The following is an 18135-nucleotide window of genomic DNA, read 5'->3' as shown; positions in this document are numbered from 1 at the left end:
TTTGTTTGGCTTAGGGGAGCAGGGGAGAAGCACGAGGAAGCTTCCTCTTCACAGAACTGACTTGCCCGATATTGCTAACGCAAGGACATAAATCAGACTATTAGTTGCAGTTTAGCTCAGGTAGGAAGCTGTTCAGCAACCATCTTCTAATATAGGAAAAGTAGTCACTTTTTACTTTAACTGCATCTTATTCAGCTGTTCTGGCCAAGTCACATGTTACACAGTCACCTCTATCAGAAATGCAGGTTGAATAAATGCGATTTAAAAAAAATTCAGACTTAATGGCTCCGATGGTCTTTAAGCACTTTGAGAAGTTATGCTCTAAATTCCAGCCCAACGCATAATACATAAAAATATATTCATGGCAGGCAAACTACACAAATAGATGAGATAAGTCTTTATTTAAATATTAAAGGTTAGAATAATTTATGTAACAAGTTTGCTCTCAATCTACTACAATCTAGTCATGCACATGAGATCAGTCTTAACAGATGCGATAACACTGGATATTTACAAGCTTAGCCATTTTATACATAGAAGATAGTTCAGTGCGTGACGTGTGTTTAGAAATTATGTACTGTAAACTAATTACACTCTTAAGGTTTGCAATAAGCTTACAAGCAGCAGTTAGTGAAAACTGATTGTGTTAGTGTGTAAACTGTCCAATAAAGTGTTGCAATAAAGTCTGTGGATCATGGCTGTTTAGTTAGTTAATTTGACAGGAAAAAGGAACGAGAAATGGTAAAAAAAGCACCAGTGGACATGACCGATTTGCATTAGGGCTTTTTGTATTCAATTCTTTCTACTTTCACATCATCCCCAATGAGTTGATACACATAAGTCACAACTGTGGATGCCTGGATATCCATCAGTACAAACGAAGGAATGATGTTTCTGCAAAGAAAAATCATTTTGGGTCATATATTTGACAATTAGAGAAGCAGCCGCATTGCAGTTAGATTTTAACAGACCCTAACTTTGACAAAGTATGAACTGCCCCAATGAATCTGATTTAGATATTGCATTGCGAGCGTGGTCTACTGCAGAGGAGTGGGAAATATAACACTTGGAGAAACGGCAGCTACAATTCATCCCAGGCAGAGAGATTTTGAAGTTACACTAGAATAATTCTTGAAATCAACAGCAAAACTTTTTTTGGTAATTTCAGTGCGGTGACGTTACGTTAGCATGAAACCCTCCCCAAAATATCTTTCCCACTGAAGCTGCCCCATCTCTGGCATATATCACTGAAGGGGAATGTCAAAAATCAGAGCGCAGTTGTCTCTATTTCATTTGATATAGATGAATACAGGGCTTTAGTTTTTCAGAACTTTCCAGTCCTAGGATTCAAAGGGAATAGACAATAACAAACATGCGTAAATGCTGAACAGCCATGGTCAGCATTTCCTTCACTAGACCTAGGAGAAATGATTCAAGAAGACAATACATATATTAAGCTTTCTAAAGAGAAGAGAAAGTATTGTTCCAGTATCTAAAGCTTCTCGTAACCACAAACAGTTAAGACAGACGTCTAAGTATCATCATGGGTGCACCAGAACTATACATATATAAAATAAGTGCTCAAATTTTACGGTGATGGGTGCAGTATAAAGATCCCCAAACTTATTTAACTCACATCTCCAAGGCATTATAGGCTCCCGTGGCCGATCCTGGATTGATGTAGAACTTGTTTTCGTGTTCGAATGCCTCAAATTTATGCGTGTGCCCTGAAATCAGAATGTCCACATCCAGCTGCCTCTGCAGCAGTGCCAGGCTGGCCGTGTCACCCCACGGAATAACCTGATGGCCATGGATCAGCCCAATTTTAAACTGCCCAACAGTTACAACTTTCTGTTCTGGGTAATTCAGGTTCTAAAAATAAACACACACAGCGCAGGTTACATATACTCCTTCACCCGTAGAAAGTCCATTTGCATTTATTCATTCCGGGCAAATGACTGAGTAATGCCCTTATAGGCAACTACGTTTTTCTCAGCTTCATCATGCAGAATCCACTCAATACTGGCTCCATACCCAGGTAGAGGTCAACTGCATTCTTTAGCAAGGAACAGACTGGAAGTTGGTGGGAATGGGCTACGCTTACGGAAACATTTAACATGGTATTGCCCTACTGTTCCAAAATAGCATCAAATACAGATAGACGTGGCAGAATTCAATATTTTTTTTAAATCATTTTGGTGGATATCAACGTTTATTTTTACAGTCGCAGAAAGTTGTATTTTTATATAATAAAAATTATATCTCTCTATATAAAATACAAACATTAAATATATAATTTTATATAACAATAATTATTTAATGACAATGTATGTTGAAATTCAAGAATTTAAAGCGTTATACCCGTCAAAACACAAGCTGTCAACATCACATGTCAACATATACAAAATAAATATCTTGAAAATCAAACTCTAAAAAGTTCTCAAGCAGCATTTTTCTTATTTTGCCTAGCTGTAAATTTCAATCTTCACTGATGGAAATATTTTTTGTCTATATGGTGAAATTAATGTTTAACATTTACCGATAAAAATTTAATCTTTCCAAGCTTAATTATACTTAAGGCTACGTTTATGTCACGGAGGGCATGGAATCCGTGACATTTTCTGTCCTGGGGCTGGAGCTCCCAGCCAGCCCTGCCCTCGCAGCTCCCAGACGCGGCTGGCAGGACCCGGCCAGTTGCCCAGCACAGCTCAGCCATGACCAGTGTCTGGGGGACCCTGCAGCTACCAGCTGCTCAGGCAGGAGGACCCCAGAGCTCCCGCCCACCGCAGCGGTGCGGAACCCGGGAGTCCCACCAGCAGTGGGTGCTGAACCCGCCTATCCCTTTTGTCAGGGATATTTTTAGTGAAAGTCAGGGACAGGTCAAGGGCTGCTGTGAATTTGTTTATTTCCCCATGATCTGTCCCCCACTTTTACTAAAAATATCCGTGACAAAAACTTAACCTTAATTATAGTGTTACAAAAATCACACAATCGCTGCAAAAGCAGCAAGTGAGATCAAAGCTCTTCAACCTGGCAATAGTGAGGGAAAACAGAGCCAGAAGACTAGCTATTTTTATACAGATATGACTCAAATACAATTATATGAACTGCATTATACAAACATGCACAAATCCAAGAGGTGGCTTTAGTCTTGTTGTGTATGGGGGAAGAACTAAACTTTTAAAAAAAGTCACTGATCTCATAATCACATAGTACTCTGCTTGTTTCTTGTCCCTAGTGTGTTACCCAATGCCAGAATGACTAACACCATCTTAATGACACTGAAGATAAGCAGTTTAGATAAAGTCATGCAAATGTTACCCCGGCCTGCTAGACACACACAAAGAGACACGTTTAGAGAGGCCATTACCTCATCGAAGTCCCCTCTGACAACATGAACATCCCCAGCCAGAGTCTTGAGGTAGTCATAGCTCTCCTTGGTGCAGAGATTTCCTGTGCAGAGAATGTGCTGGATCTTGCCGGGAACCAGCAGTTTTTTGAATTTAGCCGGCAGGCTGTTGCATCGATGTGGGATGTGAAGGTCTCCTAATACTAACACCAACTTATTAGATGTCAGAGATAATGAAAAGATATTAAAAATTACATCAACAGAAAAGTAATAATAGACATTCAACAGCTGTTTGACCTGTTTTTACTGACTGTCCATTAGTAAGAAGATTCCAGGAGGGATTAAAAACAAAATTCATTTCTACTCAGGATGATCTGACCATTTGACAAAAAGATTCCACAAACACGTAAGCCACTGACAGCAGTTTGAACAGTACTGAAGCACAAGAGGCTGTTCCAGCATATAAAATATGGCCAGACCCCTAGAAAACCTGCAGCTTCTCAATCTCATTCTGCAGCAGGGCTACTAAGATTCGGTTATACTTGTGTTTGTGTAGCTGCCAGTGAGGAATGCAGGCTATCACAGCATGATATTTATTTACACGTTTACAGCGAATGAGAAGTTGGTGACAAGAGCCAGGAGAAGAAAACACTTTAAAAGCAGAGACTGCGTTTTTGAAGACTTCCAAAATATTCTTTTTAATCCTTCCCTTGCTATAATAAATATTGCACACTTCTGCTATAGCTGACTTGTTCCTTGACCCTGCACGCAGACCACCACCACCACCAACTCAATTCTGCAGCTGTGCAAAGTACAGGATTCCAACTGAAGTCAATCCAAATGCCTTCAGCTGGATACCACTTATTCAGCACAGAGATTCAAGCTGCAGTTGATTCTTCATTGAAAACCGACATCTACTTAGAAACAATTTTGCTTCTATATAACGGCTTCCAATTCTTCAATATTGAGACACATGAATAGCAGTAAGGTGATAGGAACCATAGATAAAATTCCAGTTGGTTCCAGTTTTTCCATCAGCTCTTGCTGTTTATTCCCTGTCTGATGTTACAACCCTGGTTATGAGTTAGTCAGTTCCACAACTTTGTGGATGTCCCAAATAAAGTTATGGCTTCTAAAGATTAATTATAGGCTGTTAATAGTATAGTAACGTTAGCGTGCCATGACAATACATTTGACCAGCTCACTCCCTTGCATCCTGGGGAAAGGGCAGAGTAACTCCCATTTGCAAAAAATAGTTGGATTTTTGTGTGTGTAATCACACACAAAAAAATAGAGAGTAGCAAATCTGCAGAAGCAATGAAATTTTGCTATCCCGTATTAAGAATCAAGAATCAATATAGGTTTCAGAGTAGCAGCCGTGTTAGTCTGTATCCTCAAAAAGAACAGGAGTACTTGTGGCACCTTAGAGACTAACAAATTTATTAGAGCATAAGCTTTTGTGGGCTACAGCCCACTTCTTCGGATGCATATGCTCTAATAAATTTGTTAGTCTCTAAGGTGCCACAAGTACTCCTGTTCTTTTTAAGAATCAATATAGAGTTCTTAATTGTGTAGGCTTGCCCTAGAAAAAGAATAAAAACATATAAACCTCTATTTTAGTGCAGTCAGAGGCTTATGGCCATTTGTGAAAAGTGTTCAAAGTGGCCAGCTAGTACTGCAGGGAACAATGATGGCCTGGAAGACGAACAGGTCTCTTCAGTTACTAACTTCTACGAATACGGCAAGCAGAAATCAACTCTAGCAAATCTACTGGACAGTGAATGTATCTCACTTCAACAAAACAGATTTTGATAGTAAGATGGAGATCAACCAGATGATTAAGCTACTAGGTTTCCCTTGGCAGTTCCATATGTATTTAATGTATCAAGTATAAGTTAAATTTGTCTTTCAACTATATACATAAAATCAAATGTATCTTAGGCTGCAACACACCATTCCCATCTACACACAGCAGACTGCCAGTTATCTGATCAAGTCCCCCTTATCAGACCTTTAAACTTAACCCTTGATTACAAACAATGTGATGTAACAGACTTTGCAAATTAAGCTTATTTAAGAAACCAAATGAATGCAAGCATAGCATCAGTAAATCAAGCTTAATTTGATTATACAGCAACAAATGTGGGGAAAGGGTTATGAAGCAAAAGAACTGTTATGCCATTAGAACAAAGGAAAATGAGTCACAAAACTATCACCCCTATTAATTTGATAAATAAAATTGATTATTAAGCTGAGGGTTCTTGCTCTCCTTCCGATAGGAGTAGTGCCTAAAATATGTTAGGTGCTGTACCTACATACAGGAGGTGCTGCCGATATAGGCCATATCAATTACCAAGATAGCACTGACATACCATATAGCTACACTGCAAATTAACCCTGGTCCCATTTACACTATCATATTGTGTCTGCACAGGTGCTAGCAATGGTGTAAACACAAGTGCAGACTGCCTGAGATGTTTCTACCACTGTGCTATGAAAACCTGATTGAGCAAGTGTCCAAACTACCCAGGTAGAGGAGAGGGGTGGGTGGGTAGGATGGCTCTGGAGACTGGTAAAGGGACACAGATTCTTTAACTTTTAAGTCACCTGTTTAAACCCTGCACAGGTTGGAAATTATCAAAAGCAAGCATTTCTGATGACTTTTTAGTAGCCTCAGTCTGAAGGAGGTTTGCTCCCTAGTCACCACTAGACAGATGTTCCTGTTGCTAAGATGACGCTCTGCATTAGCAATCTTATTGACAGTCTCAGCAGGAAGGGAAAGCATCTTCGTGCCAATATATAAGGGAAAAGGTGACACTGGCAACAGTACTAATTATAGAGATATAAAGCTGATGAGTCATACAACAAAACTGTTGGAGAGAGTCATTGATAAGATGGTCTACACGGGGGGAGGAGAGATCGATCTAAGTTACGCAACTTCAGCTACGTGAATAACGTAGCTAAGTCAACATACTTAGACCTACTCACCGCGGTGTATTCACCGCGTTGAGTCGACTGCTGCAACTCCCCCATCGACTCTGCCTGCGCCTCTCATGGCGGTGGAGTACAGGAGTCGATGGGAGAGCACTCAAGGGTCGATTTATCATGTCTAGAGTAGACGCGATAAATCGACCCCCGCTGGATCGATCGCTGCCCGCTGATCCAGCGGGGGTCGATTTATCATGTCTAGAGTAGACGCGATAAATCGACCCCCGCTGGATCGATCGCTGCCCGCTGATCCAGCGGGTAGTGTAGACATACCCTAAGACATTAAGTAGATACAAGCGCGAATCAATATGGCTTCAAGCTAGAAAGATCGACAACAGGTGCAGTTTTTGCAATAAGGCAACTAGTGGGAAAATATTGTCATGGCATTTACTGATTTGCAAAAGACCTTTGACAAAGTTCCAAGGAATGTTCTCTGGTGGTGTATAGGAAAGAACATGGTACAAGAACTTTATGTGCCTTTTGTTCATGCCATGTATGTAGATGCAAATGTCAATAGCCAGAACTCAGTGGTGAAACAAACTATTGGTAAAAGGTAGAGTGCATCTGGAATCAGCATTGAGCCCTTTCTCCTACATCTTCATCTTGGACATGCTCACAAGGAACATCCAGAAGGAGGCACCGTGGTGCACATAGTGCAGATCTTATCATTCTGGGCACTGAGAAGAAAGACAGTCTGAAAGACTATCTTGATAAATGGAGAGACCTAGGCTCAAAATAAGCAGAAGAGAGTATATAGTATGTAATTTCAATAACATGAATACTGAAAAATGATCCTTGAAACTTGATGGGCAGACAATACTGACAATGTAAAGTTTCAAGTATTTGCATTCCAGAATCCAGGAAAATGGAGGATGAAATTAGAGCTGGGATAACAAAAGTCTGGCTGAAATGGAGAGAGATAAGGGGCATAGTTTGTGACAGGAAGATACCAGTAAGATGAAAAGGGAAAGTCTATAAAACTGTGACCCATCCCGTTTTAATGTATGGCACTGAGTATTGGGCAATAAAGAAGAAACATGAGCAAACAATCCGTTCCACAGAAATGCGAATGTTGAGCTGGACAAGTGTGGTAAGCAAGAGAGACCATGTAAGGAATGTGTATATTACAGTAACACCCAAAACTGGGAAAAGTGTGGGCATGCAGGCCCAGGTGGTTTGATCACGTAAAGCGCAGTCCTGACAATTATGGGGGTAAGAGACATCAACAGAGCAAGACTGAAGGAAAAACACAGAGGCCAACCCTAGAAGAAGTGGTGGAATGTCATAATGGAAGACACATTAGCATGTGGTGTGCTAAAGGATATAGCATTGAACAGAGAGCACTTTGGAGGGAGAGGACTCATAGAGCAGAACCCATTTGACAGGATTAAATCAAGGAACAAGAAGATGGATAGTCTCAGCCCAGACACAAAGTACTGAATGGGCATGAAGACTGAACTACCCTAGAATGCCAACAGCTGGCCCGTCTGGATCAGAGTTGAAGTGTATAGGTAAGGTAGCAGGGGAAGGTGCTCATTCTGTATCTGTTCTTTGGGTACCGTTTATTCCCCAGGATTGCCAGACATACTGACAACTTTCACTGGTTGTAAATTCACTTTAAAATGTTGATGAGAGGAGAGAAAGCTTAAAAAAAAATATTTTGGCCTCATCTACCCTAAAATCAATTGTGTTAGGAGACTTTAAACCCAAAATTATTTCAGCTAATGCACTGGTAGCCCCAGTGTAAGCTGGACAAAAAACTGACAGCATAGCCGTGTTAGCTGACACCATTTTTAAACTAATGTCCTAAACAGCTCATTTTATACTGCAAATTATTTTTATACCAGGATGGCAACCTTTAGGATCTTTACTCAACACTCGAGAGATGTACGCACATAATACTAGTTAGAGTTATATACACATAACCCCTGGCCAAATTATGCTTAATTAGAGATATGAAATTTCACTGGAGACAATGGAGCTATATGAGTGTCAGAGCAGAATTTGATGCACTACGTACCAATGGATGGACAGACACCCAGGATTACCTGCTCCTAAACCAAATTCAAGTTCCCACCTGCCAAAATAACTGCAACAACAACAAAAACCCTGGATATTTATGGAAGAGTAAATGATCCCTGGGGAGGGATGGCTCAGTGATTTGAGCATTGGCCTGCTAAACCCAGGGTTGTCAATTCAATCCTTGAGGGTGCCATTTAGGGAATCTGGGGCAAAAATCTGTCTGGGGATTGGTCCTGCTCTGAGCAGGGGGTTGGACTAGATGACCTCCTGAGTCCCTTCCAACCCTGACATTCTATGATTCTGACTTTGGCTCCTACTGCAGTCTGACACTTTTTGTTACACATTTTAATATTAAATAAACCTGGCATTCTAACTTTAATAAAGAATGAGATATTAGGTTCCTGGGACTTCCTCTTTTAGGGGGAAAAAGCAGGGGGAGAGAGCGCATCAGGACTAAAGTGTATGAAGAGTCCTAGCTGTATTAAAGACTATATTGACATAAAATTACAGTAGGACTAAATTTTGTTTTCCTACAATGGTTATTGACCCAAATGGCATTAGGATCTTTCCAGACATACCATATATTATCCAAAGCATATACACAATATATGTGACAATACACATTTATTACTACAAAGCAAATAAGCAACAACTCGCAAGATAATAATTTAAATATTTAGGATATGTCTGAAGATGACAAGTCAGGTCAAACGAAAAAAATCCAAGGGAATGTTTTTTACAATGTTTAAGTTTTCCATTGTTCTCAATATCTCACACACCTCTCTCTAAAAAGCTATTATAATGACAAATCGCAGTGTATCAGTACCTATTTAACATCAGCACCGTTGACAATCGCCCATCACCAATGTTAGCAAGAGCCAAGCGGAGTAAACTTACTCTGTGCCCAGCCTTAGTGGAATGAAGAAGTTGATTGCAGACAAGGGGAAAATGAAAAAACAGGGTGAAACATGAACAATGTTAAACAAAAGAAAGCAACAGAAAGGGAAAATAATCTTTAGCCAAATGAATTTGCAATTAATCATTAATGAATTTTGAATGTTATAGAAGAAATTTTTTTTTTTAAATCTGCTTTATTCAACTGTGCTCAAAACAATATTGGAAAACCTTTCCAGACTATTACTCAACAAAAGAGTCAGGCTACGTGTTGTAACTTTCCAGTCAGCTAGCTAATTTTTAGTGCCCTGACCCCTATCCCTTGAATTTCACATAAGGATAAATCATTTTTTGACAAATCATCTGAAAATGCACCCAAACAGTAGCAGTTTAAACTCAAGCTAATAGTTCATGGATTTACATTGTTCCAGGAAACTGGACAACTATAGTTCCAAAATGAGGTTCTTTAAAATATCATTAAAGCAACCAACACAATTTAAAGAAAATTTAAATGTACAAGGTTAATATGAAAGAGCATTCAAGTGTTTCTTTTAGAACTGTTAATTTGGATAAATGGTTAGGAGCCTTCCCCCCCCCCCCCAATGCCAAAAACGCCTAAACTTTGAATTAACACCAGTGAACAAACGTTTTAAAAACTAATGCCCCACTCCTGCGAAGTCTTAAAGCCTGTTTGCAACTTTATCCAAGGGAGCAGGTCAACAGACTGCAAGCAGGCTACTGAGGACACAGGCGTATGTCTTTGCAGAATTAGGGCCTCCAGATACATCCTCACACAGATCCTTTATTTTGAAAGCCGGTTTATATTGGTGATGACACACCAAAGAAAATAAGCTTCTAGCTAAACCTGGTAAAACACCTCCCTGCACCTCGGTCCCAAGAGAAACCTTTCAGGGGGGACTGGGGATTTTTTATTTTACAGTGAATTAGAAAATATGAGGATTAGCCGATTCTCCCGCATGGCTCCTTCTCGGTACATTTAGAGCAGGAAACAGGCAAACTGAAGCCAAGTGCTGAGTGTGGGAGAGGGAAGATGCAGATCTACCTCCCCTCGATAGCGATCCCCACCCACACCCCCCGGGCAGGGGCTACACACGGGGGCTGCCGCGCCCCCAGCTTGAAGTGGGTTCCACTCTACAGGGGTGGTTTGGTTCAATGTCTCTCAGCCCCCCCACTACACCCGTTACCCCAGCGCCCCCCGCGCTCACACAGCCCAGCCCCTGCAGGGGCCACCGCCCCGGGCCGTGTCTGGCCGCGAGCCCCCGGCACCGCCTCGCCAGCTGCACCCCCCGCCCCGCGCCTTGGGCCACCTCAGAGATCCGGGGAGCCCCGGCGGCTCCCGCCACAGCGCGGCCGGGGCCCCTCCCCGCTCACCATCCTGCCCCCAGCTCCGCTCGACTCGCCGCTTCCGGGAAAGCAGGCGCGCAGGGACAGAGCGTGAGTGACTGTCCAGCCAATCACAGCGCAGAGCGTGAATCACGTGACCACGGCCCAGGGACAGGCGCAAATAAGCCTATCAGCTTGGGGGAGGCTGCACATGCGCGTTGGGGAAAGTGAAGCACTGGGGTGGTGCTACCCTTTGCTCTCAGGCGAGCAGGCTGTGCTCGAGGCTGTTTTCCCGGGAGACGTTGCCATGGCGATGCGGGGTGTGGTGCTGGCGTCACCTTTCTCCAGGTGTTGGTCAGACACAAACCCCTGCACGTTGGCCCTGGCAACGGGCTTCGAGACAGCGCGGGTGTGTGAATGTAACCATGCCATGGGGGAACAGCCATCTCCCACCGGGAAATCGTCACCCTGCCCTGCCCGTGGCAAGGTGTCTACCAGCAAGGGCTTCCCCTTGCCACAAGCCAGGGCGGGCTGCGGGTGGGGGAGTCGGAGTCCTCTTCTTTCTGTTTGACTGGGGCTGGGACAAAACCAAACCAGGCCTCCACTGCCATCCGGATCGCAGGCTCCGGCTCAGACTCAGGCACTGAGCACCCAGCGGGATGTTTCACACCATCCAGCACCTCATGGGGTCGATGCCTATGGACCAAACCAACGTTCGTTCTCCTAAAAGAAACAAAACCAGAATTTCCTGTTCTAGTTCCCCTTTCTCACAGCGCACTGATCTCTGGAGCTCGGAGCCACCAGCCTGCACTGAGCACAGCATGGGTCAGAGGAAGGGTGATTTTTGTCTCAGTTCCTCACGTGTCTGAATCACTGTGACTCCCTGCAGAACAGTAATAATCAGCCTCATCGTCGGCTTGGACCCCAGAGATGGTTAGAGTGGCAGCATTGGCAGAGCTGTCACTGGCACCAGAGAATCGACTTGGAATCCCTGAGGGCCGCTTGCTATCCTCATATATAATCAGTACTGGAGCACGGCCAGGGCTCTGCTGGTACCAGGAATTATAGTTAGCACTGATGCTGCCGCTGCTCCTGGTACAGGAGATCGTAACCGTTTGCCCAGGAGATGCTGATACTGAGGGCGGCTGAGTCAGCACAAACTGGGCCAAGGATCCTGAAACAAAATCAGTGGCAAAGAGAACATTGTTAAATGAGCCGTTTCCCCCATTTATTGGAATCAGAGAAAGAGGTGAGCTAAAGGGGGTGACAACTGTTATTAGAAAACCCTCCACCTACCAGTGCAGTAAGTGAGCAGCGTGAGGAGCAGAGGGGCCCAGGCCATGGTGGGGAATCCAGCTCAGCTTCCTGAGGCAAACGGGTCTGTGGCTGGGACCCTCCAATTCTCTTTTAAACCCCCAGTGCTGGAGAACGGCCCCTTCATGCAAATCTGCCCCCTGCTCACTGGCTGCTGCTGCCAGCACCTCCCTGCCCCTGAGTCCGATAAAGGAGGGATCATCCTTGTAAATGATTTGAACTCAATGAAGGGGAAACAATCGTTTATTGACTTCCCTGCTCTCCGTGCTTAATTCGTAATGAACGAGATGCCAAGGCTCAAGCAATGAGGTGCTGGGGCTCAAGCAATTTTTTTACATTCATAATTGATGCAGCCAGCCCAGAGGGGCCGGGGGCTATGAACTGCCAAGCCTAGAAGTCCTGGGGCTCAGCCCTGGCACAAATTAAGCACTACCTGCTCTTCCTTTTCAGAGAGCTTTCCTGTTCCCTGTCCCACCACTGTCCACTGCAAAATGAAGCCTGATATACACAACTAGGGTATAAAATCATTACACCATTTCAAGACTTCCTGGAAGTTCACACCCAGAGTTTAGTTCAGATCCATCTCTCCATCATGTGCTGAATTCCTCTGTGTCAGTTACATTTTTAATCTTGGTTTTCCACTACTTGCTGGAGAATTAGATGGATGCAAACTGAAGTTTATTCTCTATTTATTCCCAGAAAACCTCTTCTAGAAGTCATGAAGTAGAGGCTCCATAATATCCTCCCATTCTTTTCTGTAGGTGGAGAAATCCTGAAGTCCTAGACATACCTGAACTCCTACTAGCTTCAGTGGCCATTGTGCATACTGAGAGATGAAGGGACCCTTTTAATCTATTAAGCCTTTGTCGTCAAATGAACCCAGACTGGCCCTTGTTCACGTGTCCTGCTGCTGGACAGAACAGGATTTAAGCAGTTTCCATCCCACAGCCAAGCTTCCCTGAGGACTTTCCCATCTCCAGGACCAGAAGCATCAATTGTGAGGCTCTAGCCTCAGTGAGCAGATGTACATTCATTAGACCAGCAGAGCCCTGGGAATGGAAGCAGCAGAGAGCGGCAGGGGTCTGCTCTTCCCATGGATGCACCTTCTACAGGACCTCAGTCCCCAGGGAGATCAGCAGCACAGCTGGGCAGCAGCAATCCCAGCCCGCCTGTATCTACTGACCCCACAGATACAGCTCTCAGCTTGTGCCCAGCAACGCTGTGTTACCTGCACTTTCTTTGCGGTTGAAATACACTAGATGAGACCTAGATGGGTGGCGTGGACAGGGAGGGTAGACATCATGTCTACGTTGGATGGCACTGGACACGTGCCATGGTTTGTGTGTAGCCCAGTGGTCAAGCCATGTCAGCCTGGTGCTCACAAGGAGACACAGGGTCCTCCAACATTTCATACATCTTCTTTTTGCATTTGACACTGATATGGCTATAAAAGTATGGCAAAAATGGGCCATTCCATGAAGTACCTGGCTTGGGGTGAATAATCAGTTAGAGGGAAATCTCCCTGCAGAGTTCGCAGGTTGTGCTAGACATTGTCTGTCCCAAGGAGCCTTAGTGCAGCTGGCAAAACTGTGGGACATTGAGGACACCTAGCGGTCACTGGTATATTCTCCAATGGCTTCAGCCTGTGGGTCACTTTCTTATCAAAGAGATTTTTCTGTGGCTACCTCCCCTTCTAATTCCCAGGCCCAATCGCACCCCTTCCCGGGGTCACTGCTAGGACAGTGTTAGCGATACAAACCAGAAAGAAACTCACTTCAGTGCGATGGGTGGAACGGCCTGGTTCTGGCCCTTCCCCAGCTTCTCTCTGTGCTGTTCATTTCCTTCCCTGGAATAAGGCTTTATGTCTATTAGTACCAAGTCGCCTCTGGTTTCCTGCAGCCTCCAATGGTTTAATCTTCCCGCATCTCTTTGCAGTATAATTCTGCCCTCCTACATGTTGGCCACCCCTCCAGAGTTGGGGTCATATCGGTTGCATACATGATAGCAATTCATTCCAGTTATTCTCCTTACCAGAAAATGTGTCATTGGCTTCATAGCACTCGTCTGATCAAGTATCGTTCATAATCAGGCATCCTGTGATGTGGAATTTCTATATTCGTGTTCATGGCTTAAACACTATTATTGGTTATAATGCCCCTCTGACAGATATCCCCATCCCATCCCAGGTGGAGCCGACCCAACCCTTCCTCCCCAGGGTGTGTCCAGCTTGGGAATTCACGCAGCAGGGGTTTCAAGAAGCCCACCCCTGGAAACACATCCCAACTCTCCCAAGTCCCTTCCCATCTCAATGCACCTGCGCAGGAGCCAGACCCAGTCTAGACACGGTGCTCGTCTGGAGTGCTGGCTTGGGGGTCAGCTACCACCTGTGTCATCCACCATTCTAAGGGCAGCACGGCCAGCCCAGGTGGAGAGTGGACAGGGCCACAACCCCTGTGGATCGCTAGCAGTGGGCAGCAGCGATGGGGAGAGCACAGGCTGCTCCTTTCCCCAGCCCCTCCCTCCCCAGAGTCCTGTGAGGCCTTCTCCTGTGTCCGCCCCATGCCGTACAATGCCTCAGCGCATCCCTACAGGGCAGCTGCCTCCCTGGCTGTTCACCCCCTAACAAGACACACAGAAGCTACCTCACAATTTGCCCTTGATTTGGGATTGTACCACCCGTGACGGGGGAGAGACAGTTCATTTCGCTGCAGGGCCTCAGGCAGCACAAAGACACAGTGAGACCAGAGCAGAGGAGTTTCACGTGAGCTGCTGTGGGAGGTTTTGGTCTCAGTTCCCCATGTGCTTGCAGCACTGTGGAATTGCCACTACCAGCATATGAAGCACAGTAATAATCAGCCTCATCATCGGCTTGAACCCCAGAGATGGTCAGAGTGATGGTTTTGGCAGAGCTGTCAATGGCACCAGAGAATCGACTTGGAATCCCTGAGGGCCGGTTGCTATCCTCATATATAATCAGTACTGGAGCTCGGCCAGGGCTCTGCTGGTACCAGGAATTCCAGCTAGCAGTGATGCTGCCGCTGCTCCTGGCACAGGAGATCGTAACCGTTTGCCCAGGAGACGCTGATACTGAGGGCGGCTGAGTCAGCACAAACTGGGCATCAGAACCTGGAACAGAATCAATCACAAAGAGAATAGAGTGAGAGGAGCTTCAGCAACCAGAGTAAAAGGAAATTAAATATGCAGAAAATTATGAGTAATTTTGAAAGACTCCTCCATACCAGAGCAGTAAGTGAGCAGGGCAAGGAGCAGAGGGGCCCAGGCCATGGTGAGAAATCCAGATGCACTCGGCTTCCTGAGGCAAACAGGTCTCAGGCTGAAACACTCCGATTCTCTCTTAAACCCCCAGAGAACCCCCTGGAGAATGGCCCCTTCATGCAAAACAGTTCCCTGCTCATTGGCTGCTGCTGTTGCTGCCCTGACTCCCCCCCCCCTCCCACTCTGAGATGGGAGAAGGGCCATAAAGGACAAGTGTCTCAGTAACTGACACTCAGCACTGGTGAGTATAGCCCACGGGCTGCTCATTCATCAATCACAGTACAAAGGAGAACCCCGCACAGGTGGGAGAAGTGATTTTCTGCATTGCACAGAGTCCACTTATAGCCCTGGATTATTGTAGGGTCTAGAGATTCAAGCTGCAGCTGCAGCTGTTTCCCACCTCGCTGTGTGGGGAAGGAATGGGACGGTGCTGGGAAGCTCTGTGACTAATGGGAAATGAAGCCCAGACATGGCCACCGGCTGTTTGCTGATGTGAGTGTGGAAGGGAAATGTGTTTTCCACTTCACAGCCTGCAGCTGGAATATTGTCATAAGGGATCAGGGTGGGGCTGGGAGCAGTTAGTCAAAGTTACATGGAATTTGCATCCATACAGACACCGGCCAGTGCATTGCCCTTCCCCAAAGCCAATGCGCCAAATTCCGATCTCATGTACACCACCAGTGTAGACGCAGAGTAAACTTCATTGCCCTTAATGGAATTATTTTGCATTTACACCAGTTCAACTGAATTCAGACTCTGGCCTGTTGTCTCACAAGGTTAAAAACATGGAGCTAGCTAGATTAGTGCATTGCCAGATGCGGAAAGGTCAGGTCTGAAGAAGGAACAAAAGTATCTTCCCTCAGAAAATAATAGATGCAGCAGGATTGCTTTGGATTAAAGTAATATGGCTCCAGAGCCCGCATGTTACCTGTTACAATGACACAGTCACCTGCCCTATATTCCAATCATCTGTGTGTGTTGAAGGGAATCTAGCTCATACCCCCGCCCCCATGCATCACTTCTGGATTTGGCCCCCAATGTATCATGGTTCAGTGTCAGGGATTGTGTGTGAAGACCATCACATAGTGCAGTTGAGGAGACACATGCCCAGTGTTTTAAAACACAGGCCCCATTCGGCTGGACACAGGAGATTTGCCTGAGCTGATCTGCAGACTACAGAAAGCGATTAGAGAACAGGGCAGAGCTGTTCCCTGTGCAAAGAGAGGCAGGAAAGGGCCACACCACCCGGGAGAGAAGGGCTGGAATTATAATTGGAATTATAATCAGCAGTCGGACTTTTTCTCGGCAGAAGCCAGACTGCAGCCTGCACCGTTCCCAGCAGAGCCAGTGCAGAGAGAGGGGGAGAAAAGGGGAAGTTTTTATCTCAGTTCCCCACCTCGCTGTATCACTGTGTGCAGTGCACCACTGCTACCCGTATACACAGCACAGTAATAGTCAGCATCGTCCTCTACCTGGACACCGGTGATGGTCAGGGCAGCGTCGTTACTGGAAATGGACCCAGAAAACCGGGCAGGGATCCCGGAGGGTCTCTTACTAGTTTCATATATAAGCATCCGAGGAGCAGAGCCTGGTTTCTGCTGGTACCAGGAGGGATAGTTGCTGGTGGTGATGGCTCCATTGCTCAGGCTGCAGGACAGAGTGATAGCCCCTCCTGGGGTAATGAACACTGAGGGCTCCTGATTAACCACGGGCTGTGAACTGACCCCTGAAATCAACATTACAAACACAGTATTATTAATTCAGTTCCTTTATTCCTTGAAAAGTCACCTCCTCCATAACAATCACACTGAACATAAACCCGCCCAGCTGACCAGAGCAGTAAGTGAGCAGCGCGAGGAGCAGAGGGGCCCAGGCCATGGTGGATCCAGACGAGCTCGGCTTCCTGAGGCAAACGGGTCTGTGGCTGGGACCCTCCGATTCTCTCTTAAACCCCCAGAGCTGGAGAACTGCCCCTTCATGCAAATCAGCCCCCTGCTCACTGGGTACAGAGCATGTTCTAGAGAAGAGAATTTTTTTAAAAGGAGGATGAGGCTTGAGGAAGAAGGCGGCATGAAGTGAGCAAATCTCAGACAGAGCAAGAACCACAGCTGAATTAGTAACATTTTTCCAGCCAGAACAGACGATGGCACAGCTCCTAGATTCATTCTTGCAAGTCCAGAGGCAACAAGGATTTGAACCCAGACCCCAGGAACACACACAAAAGCAGAGTAAGGCACTGGGCAGTACTATGATGATTGCTGGCTACCACTCTGTGGAGTGCAATTCAGGGGTACTAACCACGGTTGCTTTCCCAGAAATACAAGAAGCCTCTATCCTTGTTTAAATTCTTGTACATGGATATTTAGTGATTCATTAAATAGCCGAGCTTGACTGATGTTTGTTACCCATTTCAGGCAGTGGGGCTTGCTTCAGTAAAGTACTTTCGGCTTTAAAATTATCCACAGATAAGATCAAACCGATTATCACAATTCAATGATGGCTGGAAGGGATCGAACGTTCCCAGTAAAGCAGTGAATTCACATTTGTTTAATCATACGCATGCCCCAGTTCTGCTGTTGCTGATGATTCCTTCCTGTGAATGGCTTTCAGGGGGTCTGCGTGTGCCCCTCTCCCCGCCTCAGAGGGCAGAACACACAGAGCCCTGGGCACCCGTACTTGGCACCGGAATGGGCAGGGGACGGGCTGCAGCGCAGGTGTTTGGCTCTCCATGGTCACAGATCCACTGGCTTCACCTGAAACTCCCCTGCACGCTGGGCTGGAGGAGCCCTGCAGGGTACATGGGGCTGTGGGGAATTAATCTGGGCAGGCTCCCCTACATCCTCCCACCGCCATGCAGCACGACCTTTCCAGCTCTGCTGCCTCGCACGTTTGTGCACCATGTTCCAAGTGGCACTGGGGCAGCCAGGGTCACAAAGCCAGCCCCAAGC

General features: G+C 45.6%; 1 protein-coding gene across 2 annotated transcripts; it reads right to left on the bottom strand.

The window, feature by feature from the left end:
- Positions 1 to 382: 382 nt before the first annotated feature.
- LOC101944899 (vacuolar protein sorting-associated protein 29-like) lies at positions 383 to 10781 on the bottom strand. Of its 2 annotated transcripts, XM_008177730.4 has the most exons (5): positions 10646 to 10731; positions 9257 to 9268; positions 3371 to 3562; positions 1637 to 1872; positions 383 to 894 (listed from the first exon to the last, which is right to left on the bottom strand). In XM_008177730.4, exons 1-5 carry the CDS (start codon positions 10646 to 10648, stop codon positions 777 to 779), a joined length of 561 nt encoding a protein of 186 aa, XP_008175952.1. In that variant the 5' UTR covers positions 10649 to 10731; the 3' UTR covers positions 383 to 776. The 2 variants fall into 2 exon arrangements, with proteins under 2 accessions (XP_008175952.1, XP_008175951.1); XM_008177729.4 differs by lacking the exon at positions 9257 to 9268 and having other exon boundaries at positions 10646 to 10781.
- Between the last annotated feature and the right edge of the window lie 7354 nt (positions 10782 to 18135).

The sequence above is a fragment of the Chrysemys picta genome, chromosome 15, assembly GCF_011386835.1.
Source record: "Chrysemys picta bellii isolate R12L10 chromosome 15, ASM1138683v2, whole genome shotgun sequence".
Taxonomy (NCBI): Eukaryota; Metazoa; Chordata; order Testudines; family Emydidae; genus Chrysemys; species Chrysemys picta.
Note: the sequence above shows the minus strand (reverse complement) of the source record. Positions and strands in the feature narration are given on the sequence as shown.